The 24,862-nt window shown below is 50.5% G+C and overlaps 1 protein-coding gene across 3 annotated transcripts; it reads left to right on the top strand.

Moving 5' to 3' along the window:
- The first annotated feature begins 57 nt into the window (after nt 1–57).
- mid1 (midline 1) lies at nt 58–24,834 on the top strand. Of its 3 annotated transcripts, none has more exons than XM_072685311.1 (10): nt 58–125; nt 10,263–11,008; nt 14,767–14,862; nt 16,027–16,134; nt 17,161–17,309; nt 17,538–17,665; nt 20,424–20,567; nt 21,720–21,881; nt 22,424–22,628; nt 23,158–24,834. In XM_072685311.1, the coding sequence occupies exons 2-10, from the start codon at nt 10,313–10,315 to the stop codon at nt 23,504–23,506; spliced, it is 2,037 nt and encodes a 678-aa protein (XP_072541412.1). In that variant the 5' UTR covers nt 58–125; nt 10,263–10,312; the 3' UTR covers nt 23,507–24,834. The 3 variants fall into 3 exon arrangements, with proteins under 3 accessions (XP_072541412.1, XP_072541410.1, XP_072541411.1); XM_072685309.1 differs by lacking the exon at nt 58–125 and adding an exon at nt 4,168–4,337; XM_072685310.1 differs by lacking the exon at nt 58–125 and adding an exon at nt 8,185–8,309.
- The last annotated feature ends 28 nt before the right edge of the window (nt 24,835–24,862 follow it).

Genomic DNA, 24,862 nt, shown 5'->3' with positions numbered 1-24,862 from the left:
GGAGCCGGCCGTGGGCGGGGCTACAGCAGATAGGTGACAGTGTTTTGTTAGTGCTGAGAGCTCCATGTGCTTCAGGCTGACCGTCTGCCTTCAGATGACCAGACGGACTTCGGGTCGCGCCTCATGTAAGTTGTGTTGTCCGGTCTGCACTGGGATTACACTTTTAACTGGTTTAACTGGTGACCTACTTACCCTGGGTCTTACTGGGATCAGGGCCTCCGTTTGGGCCGCTGTTGTTGTTTTCTGGAGCTGGGCTGCTGGGCTGTTTGTCTGAGGTGGGGGACGGGTGGTCTCACTGCTGTGAGGCGGTTTGTTGAGAGTTTGTGTTTATTAATGTTTTTATTCTTCATCTGTACTTTGATTGACATCGTATGTGTGTATATTATATATTACACTATATTATATTATATATTCCATGTCTCTGCATGAATGTGTGCAGAATCATGTAGAAGTTCATTTGTTACACGATGGAAATGGTTTGTGCTGCAGTCTAAAAGGGTTCTATGTACTAGCATCCATACAGGGTTCCTGGGCTTGTTTCCATAAGTGTTCTATGTTCTTTGAGTTCTCGTGGTTCTACTAGATGTTCCCTTCAGGATCTGGTATTATATATCTATTACTGGTGTAGTGAGGTGTGCTTACCTGGCCAGGGAATCGAACCGTCTGACTCTAACTGCTGTTTATCCAGACGGTTATTACAGGTCATTGGTCATTCTAGAATTAGCTCTGGTCTGGAGGATCAGCGGTTGGGCTACAGGCTATGGCTCTACACCAACAATGTGGAGCTAGAAGGACAGGGTTTCTGATAAAGTGGCCGGGGGCGTATAACTACAGGAGCAGCAGAAAAGTCCTGCTGGGACAGAGCTCAGGGTCTGAGTGTGTGTGTTCAGTGAACGTCTGCTTCAGGACGGGACAGACGACGGGTTTCTCAACAGCTTTTCTTACGAGCGGCGCGTCACAGGAAACGGAGCGTCGTGAAAAAAAGGAAAACAGCCGTCTGTGATTTTAAAGGCTTACAGTGAGTCAGCGGATCCGGAGGAACGGGCCCGGGCGGCACGGGGGCGACAATTAGCCACGGCTGTTAAACAGCTTTCAGAAGGACGAGCTCTGAGTGAATCAGCGGCTGCAGGAGCTTCTCTGTTTTAAGTCAAGTTCCCCAAAACAGCTCCTCACAGCTCCCTAAAGCTCCCCACAGCTCCCCACAGCTCCCTAAAGCTCCCCACAGCTCCCCACAGCTCCCTAAAGCTCCCCACAGCTCCCTAAAGTTCCCCACAGCTCCCTAAAGCTCCCCACAGCTCCCTAAAGCTCCCCACAGCTCCCCACAGCTCCCTAAAGCTCCCCACAGCTCCCTAAAGCTCCCTAAAGCTCCCCACAGCTCCCCACAGCTCCCTAAAGCTCCCTAAAGCTCCCCACAGCTCCCCACAGCTCCCCACAGCTCCCTAAAGCTCCCCACAGCTCCCTAAAGCTCCCCACAGCTCCTAAAGCTCCCACAGCTCCTAAAGCTCCCACAGCTCCTAAAGCTCCCCACAGCTCCCTAAAGCTCCCACAGCTCCTAAAGCTCCCACAGCTCCTAAAGCTCCCTGGATGATGGGTTTGTCAGGATTTGGCAGGCTGTTGGATTGTCAGGTGACCTGTAAAGGTTGTCTTGTGGACAGTAAGGGTCAGCAGGGGTCAGACTGAAGGGCCGTTCTGTGGTTTGAGCTGTGAAAGTCTTTTAAAGGCAGTTACGGCCTCTCTCCCTCTCTCTCCCTCTCCCTCTCTCTCTCTCTGTCTCTCTCTCCCTCTCTCTCTCTCTCACTCTCTCTCTCTCTCCCTCTCTCTCTCTCTCTCTCTCTCTCCCTCCCTCTCTCCCTCTCTCTCCCTCTCCCTCTCTCTCTCTCTGTCTCTCTCTCCCTCTCTCTCTCTCTCACTCTCTCTCTCTCTCCCTCTCTCTCTCTCCCTCTCTCTCTCTCTCACTCTCTCTCTCTCCCTCTCTCTCTCTCTCTCTCTCTCTCCCTCTCTCTCTCCCTCTCTCTCTCTCTCTCTCTCTCTCTCTCTCTCTCTCCCTCCCTCTCTCCCTCTCTCTCTCTCTCTCTCTCTCTCTCTCTTCTGCTCGCTCTCTCAGACAGCAGAGAACAAAAGCTGACCACTGTGTACAAGGAAAGATTAGCATCAGTGCCAAGATATACCACAGCGCGCCGGCCTGGTGCCATGGTAACGGTGGGCATGAGCCCTTACCGTCTGCCAATCTTCAGCAACACTCGCACTCGCACTTCTCAGCAGGACGTCCTTCTTCAAAGTCATCTCAGCTCCACAGGCAGCAGCGCTGTCCAAACTCTCAGCAGGCAGAACGTCCAAAAGCCCAAATAAAGAAAACCAGTCAGAACCCAGCCCAGTCAGAACCCAGCACCAGTCAGAACCCAGCCCAGTCAGAACCCAGCACCAGTCAGATCCCAGCACCAGTCAGAACCCAGCACCAGTCAGATCCCAGCACCAGTCAGAACCCAGCACCAGTCAGAAACCAGCACCAGTCAGAAACCAGTTTAATCGAAAAGCCTTCCAATCTGAAACCAGACCGACCAGAAAGCAGATCCCATCAGAAATCAGCCCAGTCCATAATAAAAACAATATAAAAGCTGATCAGAATCCAGACCAATCCAAAACCGGCCCTATTTGGGACCAGCCCATTCAGAACCCCGCCAAATCAGAAACCAGCCTAATTAAAAACCACTTCAGGTTTGGAGTTAGCAGGAAGCTAATTGGTGGAGTATAACCTTCCATTATATTAGCCCCAATGCTAAATCAAAAGTACGTAGCGTAGCGTAGCCATTAGCAGGAGCAGGTCGCTGTGATCAGAAGTGCGGTGCTGGAGCTCGAGCTACTGGTAGCTCCAAGTGGTTTAGTGCCATTGAACCAACCTGGGCTTGGGTTTACGGGTCTGGAGGGCTGTGTCAAAGCGTGTGAGGAGCTGGAGCTGGAGCTGATGGCCTGTTTCTGCTGAAACGTGGTCATGTGTTGCTCAGGCCTGGCCCGGTGGCTTCAGGACGCTGCCAGAGTGGAAAAAGTGAACGCAGGCGGCGGGTTTATGGATCTGTGCTGCAGAGCGTAGAAGAATCTACACCAAACCCAGAACCGGGGAGGAGAGGCTGCTGCTGTGACGCTGCTCTGAAACGTTCCACACGGCGCTAGTTTAGAAGAACGCAGCGCTAAGCCTCGAGAATCACATGGCGGTTCTGTGGCCGTGAAATGAACTGCAGCGCTCTCGCCGGGGATAAGAGGAGTGTTTACATAGCAGAGAGGAACAAGCGCTTATTTGTGAGAGCAGAACCGGCCCGGTGGACTGAGACCCGGGCAGCGGAAGACCACTGCATATCTCGGACTTTACAGGCTGTGAAATTGAGCTGAAGGCCTCGTTGTGGCGTTCTCTCCTCGGTGTGGTTTTGGAGTGCGTTGGGCGTCCACTGGCCGCTGGAGGCTCCCGGAATGAGCATTAACCCTTACTGACCTCCATTGATTAACCCAGATGGACTGCAGCTGAGTGGGCCGTGAGCCGGTCCTGAACACTCGTCAACACCGCGGAGAGTCTCTCTGCACTCGGCTTACTGTGGAACTAACTGTTCTATTAAAGCGCCGGTTCTACAAGGAACATTAGCTAGCCGTTGTGTCACACCTAGCTGATCAGAACTGTTAGAACTGTTCACTGCTAAGCTAAAACAATCTGCACTTTAGTCCATGTACTAGATAACAGTCATACACTGACAGGAAGCACATATGCTATCACTTTTCAGTGGGTGGTTCTTGGTTCTCTTTTAAATGCAGGTGGTTCTTTGTGTGATGCCGATTTTGGTTCTGTAAAGAACTTTTATAGTGGACGGGCGCTTTCTGTCCCCGTATCTGTAAATGAGATGTGCTTGAAAAGAACTTTATAAAGTTAAATAAGGTTCTAGGACAGGTCCATGAATGTCTTTTTAAACATGGTTCTTCTAGAGAACCCTTTCAGACACCCCTGCTTTAGGAGAGTACCTTAAACTCACAGCAGCTCATCAGGTCCTAGAGAGAAAGCCACCACACACCCAGCCCGCCTGTCAACCCGCCTCCGCACTGTGATTGGCCACGGTCGCACAGGCCCCACCCCCTCCTTCAGTCTGGTTCCTCTCTCTCTCGGACAGGAGAGACGAGTCTGGCCCAGCTTCGCTCACACAGGCAGGAAAAACAGCCCGAGGGCTTGAAACCGCTGATAAACAAACACACCACCAGGAGAACCATGAGAGCCCTGGGTTTGGGAGCGAGGCTGTAGAGGTGGATTAACAGGAGTCTGTCTGCGCTGGGTCAGGACAGTGGGACGCACCATGCTGCAGGTAAGATCGGCTCTATCCCACCTGTTGAGGCTCAGGTTTCAAACTCCCAGCCTCTCAGATCCTGTGGCTCAGTGTTCTGCAGGTTCTGCGGCATGTTTGCTGGCCTACAACTGCAGGAGCACTGCAGGAGAACCACTCGGAGCATCTGTCAGTGTGATCAGAGAGCTGCCCTGCGAGGCAGAGTAATGGTCAGGAATTCCTAACCGAGCTGCCTGACGTGACCTCATTCTGGAGACTGACTCTACGTCCCACATTCCTTCCTGCCTGTCAGTTCCACTCAGGCCCGGCAGCGAGAGCGCACCAACCGGACTGCAGAGGTTCTTACTCAGACTGGACTTCTTCCTTCCGAGCGTGTCACTGTTCTGAGCACAGAAGACCTCTGCGTTTAAACTGAGGGCACAACAAAAGAGTGTGTGTGTGTGTGTGTGTGTGTTGGTTTGACACGGGTTAGGGTGAGTGTGCATACTGTGCACTCCAGGTCCACTCGCCGGTAGAGACTGAGGCCCATCTGTTGATGCACAGCTTGTGTTTTGCTGTGCGATCCTCTAGCCCTTCATCAGCGGTCAGGTTCTGGTCATTTGGGTCTGGATGTGTTTGGGTGCTGGACCCACTCTCAGTCCAGCAACAGAGCTGGACCTGAGTCACTACTATGAACCCTACAGTGGAGTCACTGCTGTTCTGAGAACGGAACTCCACCCCCAAAAAAAAGGTGTAACTACACCTGGGTAGTGGAGTTTTACAGTGATGTAGGTGTTTCTAATAAAGTGGCCAGTGAGCAAAAGCACAAGGTAGGTGTTTCTAATAAAGTGGCCAGTGAGCAGAAGCACAAGGTAGGTGTTTCTAATAAAGTGGCCAGTGAGCAAAAGCACAAGGTAGGTGTTTCTAATAAAGTGGCCAGTGAGCAAAAGCACAAGGTAGGTGTTTCTAATAAAGTGGCCAGTGAGCAGAAGCACAAGGTAGGTGTTTCTAATAAAGTGGCCAGTGAGCAGAAGCACAAGGTAGGTGTTTCTAATAAAGTGACCAGTGAGCAAAAGCACAAGGTAGGTGTTTCTAATAAAGTGGCCGGTGAGCAGAAGCACAAGGTAGGTGTTTCTAATAAAGTGGCCAGTGAGCAGAAGCACAAGGTAGGTGTTTCTAATAAAGTGGCCAGTGAGTGAAAGCACAAGGTAGGGGTTTCTAATAAAGTGGCCAGTGAGTGGAAGCACAAGGTGGGGGTTTCTAATAAAGTGGCCAGTGTGTGTGAATATATATGTGTGTGTGTATATGTGTGTGTTTGCGTGTGTGGGTGTGTAGGGTTCACTTGGCCTCATGGCGAACATCTACCACTAGATGCCGCTGATGTTACACTTCTCTTCACTGATGTTCCAGTCTTCCCAGCTGGTTGGTCATTACGTGGGCAGTTCCAGTTCCTGCCCCCCCCTTTGCTCACCCCTGCTTCAGAGGAATGGGTCAGACCTGTTCGGGGTTCCTCACAGCTAGCTGGTTTGCACGTTCTTCTGGTTCTGGAGAGCGATGCTCTTTCTGTGTGAAACTGCACAGGCTTGTACCGAGGGTCTGTGAGAAGGCGGGGGGGTCATGCTTCAGAAGCTCTATAAAGGATGAATTTACGCTCGTTCCTGTAGGAGTTCCTGACAGACAGATGAGAGAGCAGAGATTCCCTTCATTCCAAAGGCTGAATGCGCCGCCAGCAGCCTGCTCTGCCATTTCTATAGAAGAGTGCCATTATTGGTACATTGAGGTCACCTAGATCACTAACAGGTCACCAAAAACGCACTGCCCGGGACAGGCCGTGCCTGGCTGGCACTGTGACGAGGGCGTGGAAAAGTAGGCCAGGGCCAGCCTGATGGCTGTAATCTCTGAGATGAGTCTGAGTGCAGGGTTAGGAGATCAAGTAGAGCTTTTAATCAGCAGCTGCGGTTCAAGACCTTCAATCAAACGAGGCTGAAAATGAGGGCAGCCAGTGCTGGAGGGTTACAGAGTGACCGGAAGGGTCAGCGACTGGTCACAGATACAGTGGAGCAGGATTACGGACAAGCGGTTTTGGCCGAATAGGAAATCCGAAAGGCTTCACGGAGCTGAGCATCGAACAGAGAACCCTGATTGACCTCTGACCCCAGATTACAACAGGAGATGCTAGGCTAACGTTGCTAACAAACACTCCAGAAACACATCCAGATCTTCATTAGCTGGTAGATGGATGTGGTTTAGGAAACAGTGGGACTTACTTTAGTCTAGGACCCCTTTTTTACTGAGATGAGATTGGTGACAGTTTAAGCCCAGTGTTTGTTAGCATCATTAGCCTAGCATCTCCTGTTGTGAGCTAAAAAGCAGACGTCAGATAAAACATCCTGGCAGAGCGGCTGATCATGACTGTCAGTTTGTAAACAGGCGGGTGATGCTGAGGGAACGCCGGCCGGGGGGCAGGAGGGCAGGAGGGCAGTTTTCAGGCACTCGTCTGTCTTTTGTTTTAGAAATGTAATTGATCAGATTTGATTCCTCTAAAATGATTTAAGCAGATTTTCTGTTCTGAGAGACGACACGCATTCCTTTCTCCTCATAATGTGGAGCTCAGTCCTCTCTACAGTGGCCAGTTTTGGTCAGTCCACCACAGCCACGCCCCGGAGAGAGGGCAGTAAAAGGTCCAGCTCGGGGCGCTGTTTGTTTAGACACAGTGTTCTGGGATAAGGGCTGGAGGAGGGCTCGGGTCTCACGGCGGTGCCAGGCCACATCCAGAAGCAGCTCCAGGTTTAGATGCCGTTAGCATGAGTCACAAAGGGTGTTCCATGGTCGGTTCTGAGAGCCACCGGTACACACCAGATCTTTAGACAGCGCTTCTGTAAGCTCTGAATGACCCGGACAGGACCTCCTCAAACCTGGTTACCAGTGCGAGTGCCACCATGAGAATGTTCTCCAGGGTGGAGGTTTTTGAGAATGTTCTCCAGGGTGGAGGTTTTTAAGAATGTTCTCCAGGGTGGAGGTTTTTGTGGTGTGGTGGTGGTACTTAGTTTTTTGGTGTTGCGCTGTGTTTTTATGGCCTAGACATCAAGGTCTTGTGCTCACAAGTAATTGGATGTCAATAACGCGAGTGTGTTATCTATCACCACGCTGAATGTCTGCTCTTGCGGCAGTGAAGCGAGTGGCGGGTCGTGGGTTTGGGCGGGTGGTGATGTAACTTGCTGTGCCAGTTTCGCGTCAGTTTTGGGGCTGGGGCAGCTCTTCCAGATGGATCTCTGGGTTCGTCAGGTTGGCAGTGTGTGTCGTCAGCTTTTCTCTGTTTTAATCCCCGGAGAGTGTGTGCAGAAAATGCACACACACAGTAACACACACACACACACACACAGAGTAACACACACACACACACACACACGAACACACACACACACACACACACACACACACACACACAGTAACACACACACACAGGGCAGCATTGTGTGTTTGTGTGGGAAGAGTGCGATAGGGGAGCAGAGAGAGAAACCGATCCTGCTATAAAGGGACAGTGCGTGCAGGACAGTGACCCACAGCTTAGGGCTGCTGGCTCTCACCCACTCTCTCTCTCTCTCTCTCTCTCTCTCACCCACTCTCTCTCTCTCTCTCTCTCTCACCCACTCTCTCTCTCTCTCTCTCTCTGTCTCTCTCGGTGTCTCTCGCTCAGTCACACTTCTCCTAGGTGGAGTTGGCTTTCCTGGAACTATCGGGAGTAGCTTTTCCTGTTGTGCTCGTAGTGTCTCCCTCTCTCCCTTTCTGCTTCTCTTTCAGACTCTCTCTCGCTCTCTCTCTCGCCCTCTCTCTCTCTCTGTGCAGTGAAAGCCTGCACTCTGGATTAGTACGATATGGAGAATTGCACCATCTGGATCTCCTGCCTTGACTCAGGCGCTTTTCTGTAGGAAAAAAACAGGCTTTGGTGAATCGGGTCAGAAGTTCCTGCTGGCTGAAATGGCTCTGAGGCACCGAGCGAGGCGGAATCCATCGGTGGGTACTTAGAGCTAAGCGCTTGTGTGGCACAGCCTGCCATGCTTACTGTACAGCACCTTGCCTTCCAAAAGAGACACTACCAGCTGTCTCTGTAACCTCATAATCTTTACAGACGCCGCGGAGCCGCGGAGCCGCGGAGCCACGTTACTGCGGCTGCTTTTAGCATCGACATAAACCATCCCCGCAAGAACAGAGTGTGTCTGGGGTCAGAGAGGAGGCTGTCCTCAAGTGCTCCTACAAGGCCACCGCGTCTTCAACACTGTGACCCGTCCGTGCCGGCTGTACTGGTCAGATACCGTTTTATTAGATTTTGTAAAACTTGAAGCTCGGCCACAGGAGGTGAGTGGCAGTCCCGCTCACCCACCTTCACTCTGAGACACTCGGCCTGTGTCCTCCAGCCTCCCAGTGGGGAAGGCACACCTGCGCACAGCCCTACAACAATTGCTGCCTGTCTCCTCACGCTCACAGAGAGCCTTTCAGCAGCTGGGGACAATTGGAGGATTTCAATGGACTCGAGGAGCCACCGCTCGGCCACTGTGGCAGAAGTAATTACTGTATCTGCTTCAAAGCTCAGCCCCGGGTAATGAGCTTTAACTTCTTTTCACACTTTAATGAGAGGAGGTGGAGAGCTCGTCAGGCCGAGCATGACGGACACGGCCGGCCCGCTTCAGCGGTGGCAACCTTCTGGTTAGTAACAAAGGCTCAGTGTCCGGCCGGACGGTTCTGCCTGACTGGGCCGTGGAGCTGGACTGCGTGTAGAACTCCTGCCTCTTGTGCCACAACAGTTTCTGCCGAAATTGACGTTTCCTCGCTACCCTCTCTTGACCCGTGTGGCGTACATGGGTATTTCAGAGTGTGTATCAGTTTAGAACCGTGACTATTAGAACTCGGCCTTCAGTTCAGAACACAAGTATCAAAACTGGGTCCAGAAACAGAATAAACCCTAAAAACTCTCCCGTAATGCTAACTTCTGCTAGCCCTGCTGTGGGATTTTAGCAGTATGTTAGTGCTGAGCTAACGGCAATGCACTGGAACATGTTTTGGTGGTTCTAGATTTAACAGGAACATGCAGAGCTGGATCTGAGTTCTGCACAGAGCTGTTCTCCATTTCTAACACCTGCTGACACTACCACTCACAGCATATCTAGAACCTCCAGAAGAACTAGAGTGATGTTTTTACTGATGGCCCCACCCACTGGAAATCGGCGTGTGATTGGTTGGTCTCTTTTTGAATTGCTGGTTAATCTGATGGTCTTCAGTTCTACCAGTGAAGTCCCTACCAATGAGAGAGCTGGTTTAACTGAATCTGCCCAGATACCACTGAGAGAATCGACCTCATTGGACAGTTTTCAGTTTAGTTTCACAAATGTAACCTTTGAGTTTCCAGCAGGACTGAACAGTGCACCAAGACTAGTACTGAACTACTGTAGAGTCTAAACCCCAGCTCCAGTCTCCTGCAGAACACTCCGCTACACTCCCAGAGTTATTTCATTCTCATTCTCATAAATCATCAGACCTTCTTTCAAGGCAAGAAGACCCTGAGGGTTCTCCACTCTTTTAGTGTTTTAGTTATGCTACATAATGAATAAGCAGAGCGCGAGGCGGCCCTGATAGCTGTGCCGACCGTCTTCTGAGGAGATGCGTTCATTAAGGAGACAGATGGGATTTGAGGTTGTTGTCTCTTGGAGACGCACAGCACCGTGGTAATGATGTGTGACTTAGAAATGCTTACTCTTGCTCCTAATGTACGCCATCTTTCAAATATTAGACTGTAATTCCCTTTCTCTGGGTCATAAATATTAAAAATGGGATTGTTAGTGGAGAGCAAATGTTCCCTCCTTAATTAAACTCCTGTCTAACAAATGTCACCGTGTTTCCCCTCCCTCTGCAGTGGCCCACATGTGCGTTTGTTTACCTCTCCAGTAACAGAGCCTTGACTTGTCCCCACAGAACCATCCCTGGGTTTCGCTGACCTCGCCGTCACTCTTCTGCATCTGAAGATGGACACTCTGGAGTCGGAGCTGACCTGCCCAATTTGTCTGGAGCTTTTTGAGGACCCTCTGCTACTGCCCTGCGCCCACAGCCTGTGCTTCAACTGTGCCCAGCGCATCCTGATCTCCCACTGCGCCTCGCCCCCCGAGTCTTCGCATCCCCCCTCAGCCTTTCAGTGCCCGACCTGCCGCTATGTCATCACCCTCAGCCAGCGAGGCCTAGAGGGGCTGAAGCGTAACGTCACCCTGCAGAACATCATCGAGCGCTTCCAGGAGGCCTCTCTGAGTGGGCCCAACTCCCCGAGTGAAACACGCCGCTGTAGCCGGGAGCGTGATCGCGAGAGTTCGCCCTTTGGTATAGGCGACGCTCCAGCCATGAGCGCCAGCGAGGCCGTGCAGTGCCAGTTCTGTGATCAGGACCCTCCACAGGATGCGGTCAAAACTTGCATCACCTGTGAGGTGTCCTACTGTGAGGAGTGCCTGAGGGCCACACACCCCAACAAGAAGCCTTTCACGGGTCATCGGCTGACCGAGCCGCTGCCGGACTCTCGGCTGCGGGGTCTGGCCTGTCCTGAGCACGCAGACGAGAAGGTTAACATGTACTGCATGACGGATGAGATGCTGATCTGCTCTCTTTGCAAGCTGGTGGGACGACACCGAGACCACCAGGTGGCTGCTCTCGGAGAGCGATATGATAAGCTTAAGGTAAGAACTGAAGGAAAACTCCTGATATCCTGACTGATCTCTGAGCCCAGATTCAGCTGATAAGCCATGTTTGGGATCTCATGTGTGCTTCAGTAGTGTACAATGCTAGGCTAACTTTGCTAACGATCTCAACTCTGTAAACACATTTATTTGCATCAAGAATCTGTCATAAAGCTGCATAAACAAGTTTTTAATAAAACATACATTCAGACCGGAGCACAGTGGGCGGAGTGATCCCACACACTGCGCTGAGGTGAAGGTGGTTCCGGTTCCTCCAGCGTTCCTCAGCTCTATGGAGAAGGTTCTGTTTGGGGTTCTAGACTAAAGTAAGTCCCACTGTCTCCTAAACCTCATCCATCTACCAGCTAATGAAGATCTGGAGGAGCTCTGAGAGACGCGCTGGGAGAGGAACGGGTTTGGGGGCGTGTCTACAGAGAGGAGTGAATTGGTGACAGTCTGAGTCCAGTGTTTGTTAGCAGCGTTAGCCTAGCATCTCCTGTTGTGAACTAAAGAAGCTCACGTCAGAAATCGAACACGTCTGGACTGATCGGCTGAATCTGATCAGAGATCAATCATGTTGAACTGATGTGTGAAGTGTGTTTCCCACAGCGGCCTCATGCCTACTGTTTTAGACCAGTCTAAAGATGCTGAATCTGAGAGAGGATGAAGGAGACACAGATGTGCACTTTCCTTGCTGTTTAATTCCTCTAGTGAGAGTTCATCATCATTGGGTCACAAAAACAATAAGTTCTGGAGCAAACCGACAGAACAAGAGCTATCTAGAACCAGGATGATGTAACTGTAGGAGAGCCCTTCACTGGAGTTAAACCTTTTTAAGCGTTGAGTGGATTAATATTTAAACAACATGGCTGGAGATGTCAGAACTCCTCAGGGCTCCTCAGCGCTGCCTCCTCGTTATTCTTCAGGATTAAAGCTGGGCTGGAATTTTGACTTTCATCTGTGCTGACTGTGCTGGGATTGACTGGAGGGGTGTTCAGACGTCGCGTCTGGAATTAAGACTGATTCACGACTGCAGCCCTTAGACGAGAGGCCATAGCAGTTACTACACCCTGGTCTCCTCTCAGCTGAATCACAGTGTGTTCAACCTGATCTGCACTGAAGGTGATCTAATGAAGCCCAGCTCTCTGTTTACTCAGTCAGTGTCAGAAACCCTCCTTCTGAACAACCAACTCACTGCCTGTACCCTCTCTCTGACTGGATAAAACACCAATAAGCTCTTACTGATCCAGACTGCACTCTGAATGAGCTCACACTCGCGCTCACACTCGCGCTCACACTTGCGCTTACTCTGGAAAAAACACACCACCCTCACTCCTGGTCCGGTCCGGTCCGGTTAATGTGTGTGGGTCTGTGGAGGGGGATGTTTATTAGTGAGGTGAGTAGTGAATAAAGAGACACGTCTGCTGAAGCCCAAACCTCTCAGTCTGAGCAGGTCTGGAGAGGACCTCTCTCTGAGTAATCAGCAGAGAGCGATACACACACACACACACTTACACACACACCTACACCCCCACTTGGCTGGTGATCAGGTCATAGTCTGCTGAAAGTAATAAACAGAGAGAAACTGGAAACGGATGAAAAGGGAAGTCTGGTGGCTTCCTCCGTTTGGAAGCGGCGCTTGGCTCCACACCTCTGGCTCCACACCTCTGGCTCCACACCTCTGGCTCGGGAGTCTCCTTTCCTTCCTGAGAGAGAACCTGATAGTGCAGGAAATCGCCACGGTGGAGAGAAAGTGTCCAGACATGAAAACAGCATTTTTTCCTGGACAGCCGACACTTTCACCTCCAGACCGGCCTCTGAGACCATGAAGCCTCTGAAGCCTGTAAAGCGAGGGACCGCTGGACTGTGGTCAACAGACATCAGACGAGACTTAATGTAACTTCATTCATTCATTTATTCAGAGTACAGAAACCTAACGGTGAAATATACACCCATCAGCCATAACATTAAAACCACTGGCCCTAATATATGTGTGTATGTGCCAAAACAGACTTCTGGGTGGGGCTAAACTGTTGTAGGCTGAATGGGTGGGGCTAGACTGCTGTAGGCTGAATGGGTGGGGCTAAACTGCTGTAGGCTGAATGGATGGGGCTAAACTGCTGTGGGCTGAATGGGTGGGGCTAAACGGCTGTAGGCTGAATGGGTGGGGCTAAACTGATGTAGGCTGAATGGGTGGGGCTAAACTGATGTAGGCTGAATGGGTGGGGCTAAACGGCTGTAGGCATTATTGATTATTATGATTGATGTATTGTATGTTTGCAGCCTGGCAGGTTTAGTGGAGGTGCCCCTGCTTCTCCTCCTAAATCACTGACCTCACGGTCAGATGGATCTAACACTGCTAAAGATAGACGCTCGGCAGCTCCAGGGCGGCTCCACGGCTCCGCGGCTCTCAGCACCTGCACTCGGCATGAATTAAAGATTTGGGAGCTATGATAAAAGGCTCGGGGTCTGTGGCTGGCGGATTACCGGATCACAACCTGGAAAAGCTTTGACCCAAAAGAGCTGTCGCTATGAGTCACTACATCAGATTAATTCTGCTTGCATGACTCTGAACATGCACACACACACACACACACACACACACACACTTACATGCATGTACATGTGTGAAGGGATGTAATGGAGGGTAAAGAAATGTTTCTTTCCCTCCTCCAGTTGGAAATGGTGTTCGCTCGGAGTGCGGGGTGTGTTCTCTGGGTTCCGTCACCTGGAGGATTTCATAGCTTGTGTAGGGGCTGAGGGTTCCCCTGCAGGGGGTTGGTCTTGTTTTCAGGGTCTTCTTTTATATATTTTTTGGATTTGTTCAGGGTTTATGGTTTATTGAAAGGTTTCTTTATAAAGCTGAAGCTGAGCGTTCCTCCAGTCCGCTGGACATTACACACCTCTTCCTGAACACAGTCCACAATCTGACCATCCATAATCGTTTATTGGGTCAAACAGTGGGGCAGGGTCGAGCCCTTTATATAAGAGTGTTCTGCACTGCTCTCCAGAGTGAGCTGTGTGTGCTGTGTTCCTCGTGAGTGTACAGACCACAATCACGGCCTGCATTTTTCATCAGTTCTAAAGTGCAGTGACGGCGTAATGCGGCCTGGTATGAATTTTTCAGAGAGAATACACACTGGATGCTGCGTATCTGCTGCTGTTTTCTGTCAGCGGTAGAACAGCAGGATAAACACTGTCAGTTCATCTAGGATTAGACTGCAGATTGACCCCCCCACCCTGACCCAGCCACTGCTCTGTTTACGCAGCTCGCCTCAATCTGCATCCAGTATGTATTGCCTGAGCAGATTTGGGAGTTTGAGTGATAAAAGCTTTATGCGGTGTTAAACCCTCGCCGAACTCGAGCTGGGGTACGCTGAAGGCTGTGGATGAGGACTGGACCGTGGGGGTGGGGGGGTGCTTTTGAGGCCAGGGGACGAGAGAGGGATTTCTGCATGGTCTGGCTTTCTCTCTCTCTCCACATCAGTGCGCTCTCCCTTCCCTCCCTCCCTCCCTCCCCCTCCTTCTCTCGGGCTGTCGGGTTCATACAGGCGTCTACGGTTCTCGCAGTGCTGAGAGACGGATCCAGGAGGAACGTGGAGTAGGAACAGGCAGAGATGGATGTACGGCGTTTATTACTGAGGCTTTTTTACTCCTGCAGATGTAGAGACGTGTGTGTGTGTGTGTGTTTAGTATTTGAAGTGTGATTAGGCCTGAAGTTCCACGCTGTGACCATTTCTCCTTCTCTCCATCTCCAGCAAGGACTGGAATCCAGCCTGAGCAGCCTGATCAAGCGCAATAACGAGCTGGAGGGTCTGATGGGGAAGCTGATCCAGACCTGCCAGCATGTCGAGGTGAGTCGGAGTCGGTCCAGTCTCGGTCATCTCCGCACGTCTCCATTATGTTCAATTATATTTATTATATTTATTTATCGGCTTGATATTACATGAACTTTGGGTTCTGGTGTGAAAGTTTACCTGTAGTACACCCTTACCAAAACGGGTTCTGTGAAGAACCTCTTGTCACATAGTTACGTGCCTAAACACAGTAATTATGAGTATACAGTTGTGTGAAAAGTTTTGGCACCCCTGTTCAGAGACTGTGTGTGTTGTTGATGGTCTGAGTGTAACTTAAATATCTCTGTACACATTTTATAGATTTTCTTAATTCACTAAATAAACAGCAGAGGATGTTCACATTTACACCATTAACTATAATGCTAGGCGTGGGCTAGAGGGGTATAAAGCCCCCCAGCATTGAGGAGCTGTGGAGCAGTGGAAGAACTGTGTTCTCTGGAATGATGGTGGAGGAGCTCCATCCAGTACTTTTGGATGGGATGAGTTGGGGAGTTGGGGATGATGAGGTGGGGTGGTGATCATCATCCAACATCCTGACCTCACTAACGCTCTTATCACTGAATGCAATCAAATCCTCACAGCAATGCTCCTCCAGAATCTAGTAGAAAGCCTTCCTCTCTGGACAGTAGAGAGAGCATGTAAACTGAGCACTAAACTAAAACTGATTACAGATTTACTAAATACTTAGAATGTAATTAAATACAGTGTACTGTAAATACTGACGGTACTGTGAACTAGTGTACCATAACAGATAAGCAGTGCAGCGTCAGAGCCTCGGTGGACCCCTGATGACCTGCAGTGTCTGCAGCTGTAGCTCTGGGGGTTTTGCTGCAGATATTGGGGATGTGAGGGGATTAAGGTGGGCCGGGGTAAATAATAGACCCACTGATGTTCCTTTCCTGCTCGTTCTGATGAACCTGCCGACCCTCTGAGCTGTAGCTGCTGTCAGCTTGAGCCGTGACGATGATGAGGGCTGAACCTGTGACTCGGCTGTAGCGTAATTCGCTGTGATGGTTTGGTTTCACTGTGTGTGAGCGTGAGCGTGTGAGGGCGAAGCATATGGGGGTCTACGAGTCACGACCTCCCCGCCAGCCGGAGCAGCACTAAGCCGTCGGAGCTCAGCTGCTGTTCTGTTCATATGCTGTCCTGCTTGTTTTCCAGATGAACGCGTCCCGGCAGGAGAACAAGCTGATCGAGGAGTGTGACACTCTGATCGACATCATTCAGCAGCGCAGGCAAACCATCGGAACCAAAATTAAAGAGGGCAAGGTAGAACCACCTTTACACCTGACCCACATACACACCTTACAGAACCTGTGGGAGTGGAAGCGCAAAGTAGGCCACTTTATTGGAAACCCTTGACTAAGAGAGAGAGAGAGGGAGAGAGAGGTAGAGAGAGAGAGAGAGAGAGAGAGAGAGGTAGAGAGAGAGAGAGGTAGAGAGGTAGAGAGGTAGAGGGAGAGAGAGAGGTAGAGAGAGAGGTAGAGGTAGAGGGAGAGAGAGAGGTAGAGAGAGAGGTAGAGGTAGAGAGAGAGGTAGAGAGAAAGGTAGAGGTAGAGAGAGAGAGAGAGGTAGAGAGAGAGGTAGAGGTAGAGAGAGAGGTAGATAGAGAGGTAGAGGTAGAGAGAGAGAGGTAGAGGTAGAGAGAGAGGTAGAGAGAGGTAGAGGTAGAGGTAGAGAGAGAGAGGTAGAGGGAGAGAGAGAGGTAGAGGTAGAGAGAGAGAGGTAGAGGGAGAGAGAGAGAGGGTAAGAGAGGGAACTGCTCTCAGAGGAGTGCAGTTTCCTTCCTCACCACATGTCAGGGTGAAAGGTGGAGCGCCACCCTGCAGGACAGATGAGTGCTGCATCCTCTACAGCATTAAAGCAGCAGTGCTGATCTTCTCATCACGATGAGCTTCTTCTGTGTCTCTCAGTTCTGCGTCTCCCTGCTTTAATCACAGTATCATCCTCCACTGGTCAGCACCGGAGAGCAGAACAGCAGGAATAACTGGACAGAAGAGTGTGAGTGAGTGTAGGACACAGTCTCAGCTGTCATGTGAAAGTCCTAGACTTTGGAACGCAGCTGTAGTCTGTCCTGAAGTTCAGAGTCCTGAGACAGGCCCCGAGATAGACCAGCACCAGCTTGGTCTTCTGTGTTGCCATGGTTACAGAGAATAGACTAAACTCGGGTAATGCGAAACGGCCATTTACGACTTCTTTCTGTTAAAGTCAGAAGGTCTTCTGAGGACCAAACCCACCACCGTCATCATTAGCTGTGCTTGTCTGACTGCACTGTGTCCACACGTGGTTTTCCAGGTGGTCCGGCTCCGGAAGCTGGCGCAGCAGATTTCCAGCTGTAAGCAGTGTATCGAGAGATCGTCCTCCCTCATCACCCAGGCCGACCAGGTTCTTAAGGAAACGGATCACGCCCGCTTCCTGCAGACTGCTCGCAACATCTCAGAGAGGTGTGAGAAGCAGGAGTGCTACGCTATGTGTCCAAATGTTTGTGGACGCATTCATCTGCTTTAAATTGTACCTGTTGCTGACACAGATGTGCACATGCACACACACAGCTTGCATAGGCCAGTAGAATAGGACACGGGTTTACGTAAGGTGTAAATAAGCTCACTGTTATTCTTGGTGCTTACAAGACCTTCTTCCTCTACCTCACCTTCACTCTCCTCCGTTTTCAGAGTTTCCATGGCAACAGCATCCTCACAGATCCTGATCCCAGAGGTCAACCTGAACGACACGTTTGACACCTTCGCGCTGGACTTCAGCAGAGAGAAGAAGATGCTGGAGGGTCTGGATTACCTAACTGGTGATTATCTGACTCATCATTCATCAAAAACCAGGTTAATCCTGATAATGGGTAGAACCTTTAGTCCTGCCTTAGTCTCAGGACTTCCAGAGCCTCTGAGGAACCAGCACTCCATATGTTCCTCAGGTATCAGGGAACATAGAGGTATATATTTATTACTGTGTCTGAAAAACTGTGATTTCCAGGCTGGACCTCGAGAAAGTCCATATGTCCACCTGCTCCTCCAGAGCTGCTTTTGGAACAGTGGTAATAATCGGGGGTTTGCTGTCCAGTTGCTGCAGTAACAACCTCTACTCTGCTGCAAAGGCCTTACACTAGATTTTGGAACATTGCTGTGAGGATCTGATGCCATTCAGTCATGAGATCATTAGTGAGGTCAGGTACTGATAACGGACGACTAGTTCTAGATAAAAAATGCCACTCAGACGCATCCCAGAGGTATTGTCTGGAGCTCCAGCACTGTGGAAACTGAAGTCACATTTGGGTGTGTGGTGTGTATTTAGGGGTGAGCAATTTCACAATACTTCATCATATCTTGATAAATGTAGTTATTGTGATACACTATGTGCTTTCCTGGCCAATGTGGATATTGTCAGTGCTTAAGGAACATTGACCTGCTGCACATTTCGTTATAAAGAGTTAGTGCTGTTTAATTAATTATTTAATTACAGTTTAATTACAGTGCTGAGTATAGGAGTGTATTTCAACAGCAGTTTTTAGAATCTGCTGCTACTGATGCATTTTGTCTGCATGTCTACAAGCGGTGAATATGGAGCATGAAGAAGTCTTTAAATATCATGCTATAAGATTTGTACGGTATCGCCCAGCTCTATGTATCTATCACAAATTGGGATGAAGCAAAAAGCTGGAGCTTCTGAGAGTCCCTGAGGAGCAGTGTGAGAAGCGCTGGTAAAGCGATCAAAAGCGATCAGTTTCTGCTACGAAGCTCCAGGAGCCGAATGTCTGGATTTCACTGGGTTTCTGTCAGACGTCCGCCGACTGTGAGGGTTCTTATTCTGGACTAGCAGAATGCTCTCCTTCCAGTCTCAGCTGGAGAGTCTTACTGTAGACAGCGTTAGAAAGCTGCGCTTCTGGCAGTAATCTCTACATCCTGTCTCCTGACAGGCAGCCACTGCAAGCACGGATAACTAAGCGACACTTTCTGCTAAGCTCAGTCACACACACACAAACACACACACACACACACACACACACACACACAGTTAGCTCAACTTCCAGTCTATTGTCTGAGGACGCTTTGAGAAGTTTGGGCTTGAGAGCAGACTGAGCAGTCATATCAGACCCAGCGTTTCTTTGTCTCTCACATCAGGATGAGTTCAGGACAGATTAGCAGAGCATCACAGTGAGGAGACACCTCCTCCTGGGTGGAGAATGCTGTTAGTGCTGCACTGATACAACAGGACTTTACTCCAATCCTTTAACCAGAACCTGTAAAACAGAACCCTCTAAATACCCTTTAAATAACTAACTCTGAGACCGTGAGCAGCTCTGAACACTCACAGTCTGAGTAACTAGACGCTAGCTGAGGGGTCTAGAGGGGAGGCTTTTACAGCATTTCTATTCCCTAGACCATAGATCATCATCCAACATCCTGACCTCACTAACACTCTTGTTGCTGAATGCAGTAAAATCCTCACAGCAATGCTCCTCCAGAATCTAGTAGAAAGTCTTCTTCTCTGGACAGTAGAGACAGTGACTGAGCAGGTGTCCCAATACTTTTGTCCATATAGTGGATTACAGTTTGGCTGTGGTTAGATATTATTTACTGTGATTTAAGAGGAGCTGCACGGCTACTGGTGGAATATGAGATATCTGCTCAGAAGCAGCTGTGTGTTCACAGACACTCTGACTGGCTGTGTGAGGAGGACGGTGTGTGAGGAGGACGGTGTGTGAGGAGGACTGTGTGTGAGGAGGACGGTGTGTGAGGAGGACTGTGTGTGTGAGGAGGACTGTGTGTGTGAGGAGGACTGTGTGTGAGAGGAGGACTGTGTGTGAGAGGAGGACTGGGTGTGTGAGGACTGTGTGTGAGAGGAGGACTGGGTGTGAGAGGAGGACTGTGTGTGAGAGGAGGACTGGGTGTGTGAGGACTGTGTGAGAGGAGGACTGGGTGTGAGAGGAGGACTGGGTGTGAGAGGAGGACTAGGTGTGTGAGGACTGTGTGTGAGGAGGACTGGGTGTGTGAGGAGGACTGGGTGTGTGAGGAGGTCTGTGTGTGTGAGGAGGTCTGTGTGTGTGAGGAGGACTGGGTGTGAGGAGGACTGGGTGTGTGAGGAGGACTGTGTGTAAGGAGGTCTGGGTGTGAGGAGGACTGTGTGTGAGGAGGACTGTGTGTGAGGAGGACTGTGTGTGAGGAGGACTGTGTGTGTGAGGAGGACTGGGTGTGTGAGGAGGTCTGGGTGTGTGAGGAGGACTGGGTGTGTGAGGAGGTCTGGGTGTGAGGAGGTCTGGGTGTGTGAGGAGGACTGTGTGTGTGAGGAGGACTGGCTGTGTGAGGAGGACTGGGTGTGTGAGGAGGACTGGGTGTGTGAGGAGGTCTGGGTGTGAGGAGGTCTGGGTGTGTGAGGAGGTCTGGGTGTGAGGAGGACTGGCTGTGTGAGGAGGTCTGGGTGTGTGAGGAGGACTGTGTGTGTGAGGAGGACTGGGTGTGTGAGGAGGACTGTGTGTGTGAGGAGGTCTGGCTGTGTGAGGAGGTCTGGGTGTGTGAATCCTGCAGTCTAAACCTGGTTTGTGTTTGTAGCTCCGAACCCGCCTGTGATCCGTGAAGAGCTGTGCACCGCGTCCCACGACACCATCACAGTCCACTGGACAGCCGAGGACGAGTTCAGCGTGGTCTCCTATGAGCTCCAGTACACCATCTTCACCGGCCAGACCAACGTCGTCAGTGAGTGGAAGTCTGTGACCCTGTAAAAGGTTCTCCATAGAACAGGAGTCTCCAGCCCTGCTGTCTGTAAAAGGCTTTCCACCAGTGTGACGACCAAGGAGGAGTGTTAGACCTGCAGTTTTATATAGAACCATTGCTTTACCTAAGAACCCTTGGAGAACCCTTTTTAAGAAGTGTATATGATCCAAATGTGAAGGTAGAGGCTTGAATCAGCAGCCGGAGTCTGAGGGAGCACAATTTGCCGAGCTCTCTGTCTCTGGGTGGGTAGAGGGCTCTCTCTTAAGCGATGTTGGCCAGCACAGGCGTCTGTTAGCTGGTGGGGTGGAGCTCGGGACCCGGCACTTTCCTGGCATGGCGATGCCACGGCAATGGTTTCTGGCTTCACATGTATCGGAGGAGACGTGTGCTAAGTCCTGTGCCTGAGCAGATGCCTGTGCTAGGGGGCGCTACTAACAGGTGGGTTAACTGGCAGAAAAAGGGGCTGACAGATCCCTTCCTCTGGTCACCCAGTTCACACTGAAAGAAGCGGGCGTGTACCAGGTGGGCGGGGCCGGAGAGCGGGGCGGGTCTACATTCCACAGGAATGTAATGTCATTATCCCAGAGAGACAAATCGGATCAGACTCAGCTCCAGACCCTGTAGGAGTTCTGCGCTGGGTCAAACGTGACAGGCCATGTGATTCCCTTTGTGTTTTTCATTCCTTCCACGTGAGACTGAGGCGCTTGATGATTACTGCATCTGCGTCAGGCTGAACACACACCCCAGACACCAGAACAGAACCTACAGCAGAGTTCCTCTGGCTCTCTGAGTGTGAAGAACCCTCACAGCCTAAAGAACCTTCACCTTAAGTGTTCCTCCCATGAGGTTTACGTTATGCTCACAAGGTTCTGCACCTTCACAGAACCTCATTTACAGGAATGGTTCTCTATAAGAACCAGCCATAGAGCTATCACTGTGTAGAGATCCGCTCTGCAACCTTCAATTGATTCTGTTCTGAATTGATCACCTGTGGAATGATATTGATTAAGACTGACAGTAACGAGTTTGCAGAGGTGGCAAATCCAGGTCCGGAAAGTAAGAATCCAGAGACCTGGATTTGCCACGTTTGCCTGTTTGAGCAGTTGAGTGAGCTGTGGCGTGTCTGCGGTGCAGGTTTGTGTAACTCAGCCGACAGCTGGATGCTGGTACCCAACATCAAGCAGAACCACTACACGGTACACGGCCTGCAGAGCGGCACCAAGTACATCTTCGTGGTGAAGGCCATGAACCACGCCGGCAGCCGCAGCAGCGAACCCGGCAAACTGAAGACCAACAGTGAGTTCTGACCCACTGCCCTCCTCTAAAACAGATCAGCTACTACAGCATGTCTAGACTTACACTATGTGTCCAAAAGTTTATGGACATCCTTTTAATGAATGCATTCAGCTACTTTAAGATGCACCCATTGCTGACACAGATGTGCAAATGCACACACAGCTTGTCTAGTCCCTGTAGAGAAGAAGTACTGCCAATAGAATAGGACTCTCTGGAGCAGATCAACATCATGACCCTATTGGCTCCATGCTGCCTAATAATGCCAGGCGTGGACTAGAGGGGTATAAAGCCCCCCAGCATTGAGGAGCTGTGGAGCAGTGGAAGAGCTGTGTTCTCTGGAATGATGGTGGTGGAGCTCCATCCAGTACTTTTGGGATGAGTTGGGGATGATGAGGTGGGGTGGTGATCATCATCCAACATCCTGACCTCACTAACGCTCTTGTTGCTGAATGCAATCAAATCCTCCCAGCACTGCTCAGGGTTTTGAGGTTCTCATAAACATTGCTGCTGTGAGATGAGAGTGATGTGTTCTTCACTTGCAGGCCAGCCATTCAAACTGGACACAAAGTCCGCTCACAAGAAGCTGAAGGTGTCTCACGACAACCTGACCGTGGAGAGGGACGAGACGTCCTCAAAGAAAAGCTCTCAGGACCGCTTCGGAAGTACGGGGAGCTATGGTGTCACCGGGAACGTCTACATCGACAGTGGACGCCACTACTGGGAGACTCTGATCGGAGGCAGCACATGGTGAGCTTTTTCTAATACAAATAAGCAAATGTACACAAATATTCCCAACATTACTGGACAATAAAATACACTATATGGACAAAAGTATTGGGACACCTGCTCATTCACTATTTCTTCTGAAATCAAGGGAATTAAATGAGTTGATCCTGCTTCTGTTGGAGTAACTGTCTCTACTGTCCAGAGAAGAAGACTTTCTACTAGATTCTGGAGGAGGAGCATTGTATTGGATGGAGCACCACTGTTCCACTAATCCACAGCTCAATGCTGGGGGGCTTTATACCCCTCTCTGCTCCAGAGGGTGTGCATTTGCACATCTTTATCAACTTAAATTAACTGAATGCATTCATTAGAAAGGGGTGTCCACAAACATTTGGATATGTAGTGTATGCTGAATTTAAAATCATATGGGCACGATTGGTAGCTTCCGTGTAAACCTGGAGCAGAAGCAGGTTCCGGTGCTGTAGGTGCTGTAGAACCCTGTGTACATTCTAGACAGCTCAGGATAACGACCCTGTTCCTGCTCCCACAGGTTCGCCATTGGCATCGCCTACAAGTCAGCGCCCAAGCACGAGTGGATCGGAAAGAATTCGGCCTCCTGGGTGCTGTCCCGCTGCAACAACTCGTGGGCGGTTCGGCACAGCGGTAAAGAGCTTCCTGTGGATCCTTCACCCCACATGCGGCGCATCGGCGTCCTGCTGGACTACGACCTGGGCTCTCTGGCGTTTTATGATGCCGCAGGAACGCAGCACCTGCACACCTTCGACATCGCCTTCTCACAGCCCGTCTGCCCCGTGTTCAACGTCTGGAACAAGTGTCTGACCGTCCTGACAGGCCTGCCCATACCGGACCACTTGGAGACCAACGACCCGCGGGCCTAGGGGGCGCTGTTTCGCCAGCTTTGACAAATTTTGAGAACATTTATGACACTTTTGACCCAAAATGAGTTTAGAAGCTGAATCACAGGGTTGGACACATTCCTTCTATGTTTGTATTTCTGCAGCTGAGCTTTTCTGGGTAAGCGCATTTCAGGTCAGGTCAATTCTGACCGTCTGTTTTCTTCAGTGCAGTCGACTGCAGGAACTTTCCAGAACACAGTAGAGGAGAGCTGGGCACAAACTGACCGGGGGGAAATAAAACATGGATATTCTCTGTAGTTAAACGTGCTTTTAAATCATCTTCTCATGCTCCCATAGCAACAACGTCTACCAGTGCCCCAGTACCCCTGTTTCTGTACCATAACACCATTGTTCTCTGGAATGATGGTGGAGGAGCTCCATCCAGTACCTTTGAGTTGGGGATGATGAGGTGGGGTGGTGATCATCATCCAACATCCTGACCTCACTAACACTCTTGTGGCTGAATGCATGGTGAGTGTGTGTGATGACTGAGGTGTGTGTAGAACTCCCAGAATTCACTCCTGACTCCTCCTCTTGGTGGCGTAATAGAAGCAGAACTTCAGCTCACAGTGAGAGCTAGCCAGGCTAAAGTACAGCTTCCAAACATGGTGGAGGTAGTTTCACACACTGCTACTGTAACTAAGACCCCCAGAGTAAACAGTGAGAGACCCCCCCCCACACACACGTATACATTCAGGTACCTTTAAAATGGTTGAGTTAAAGCTAAGCTGTGCCTCGCTCTCCTCTACAGCAGCTAATTCTCCTCAGAATCTCAGACCTGTTCGGGGACACACCTGAGGGGTGTAGCGCCCCCTGTGCTGGGTGAGCATGCTTCAGTTTCCTCACCACTTTCTATTTTCCTTCATGCACAATCATCTGGACAGAAAAAGCTGGTGAAATTTCCAGACACACACACACACACACACACACACACACACACCACAGCTTTTTACAGCATTCCTGCTGTCCAGCTCCGCGTGTGAGCGGAAACGGTAAAGGCTGAGTGTGGGAACTTTAACAACACGACACCTTTCAGGATCATAAACTCCCACCAGCATCCGCCCGGCCCTCTGCACGTGCGGTCAGGCTGAATGGCTGCAGAGACAGTGCACAGCACCTCCTACAGGCTGGTTGGGATTAGCAGTCTGTTGTAGTGGGAGTTCGGTCCAGGCCCTGCTGCACTTCACCTGTAATTATGAGGTGCTTGATTTCTGTATGGTAAAGAAAACGTGTGAGTGACGTGTTCTGCCTCGCTCAGTTTCTCCTCTAACCCGCCGTCGTGATGCCCTCGGTCCTGCTCTCAGACCTGTGTCAGACTGTTCAATAAATACTGTTTCA

Source organism: Salminus brasiliensis, chromosome 8 (assembly GCF_030463535.1).
Source record: "Salminus brasiliensis chromosome 8, fSalBra1.hap2, whole genome shotgun sequence".
Lineage (NCBI taxonomy): Eukaryota > Metazoa > Chordata > Actinopteri > Characiformes > Bryconidae > Salminus > Salminus brasiliensis.
Note: the sequence above shows the minus strand (reverse complement) of the source record. Positions and strands in the feature narration are given on the sequence as shown.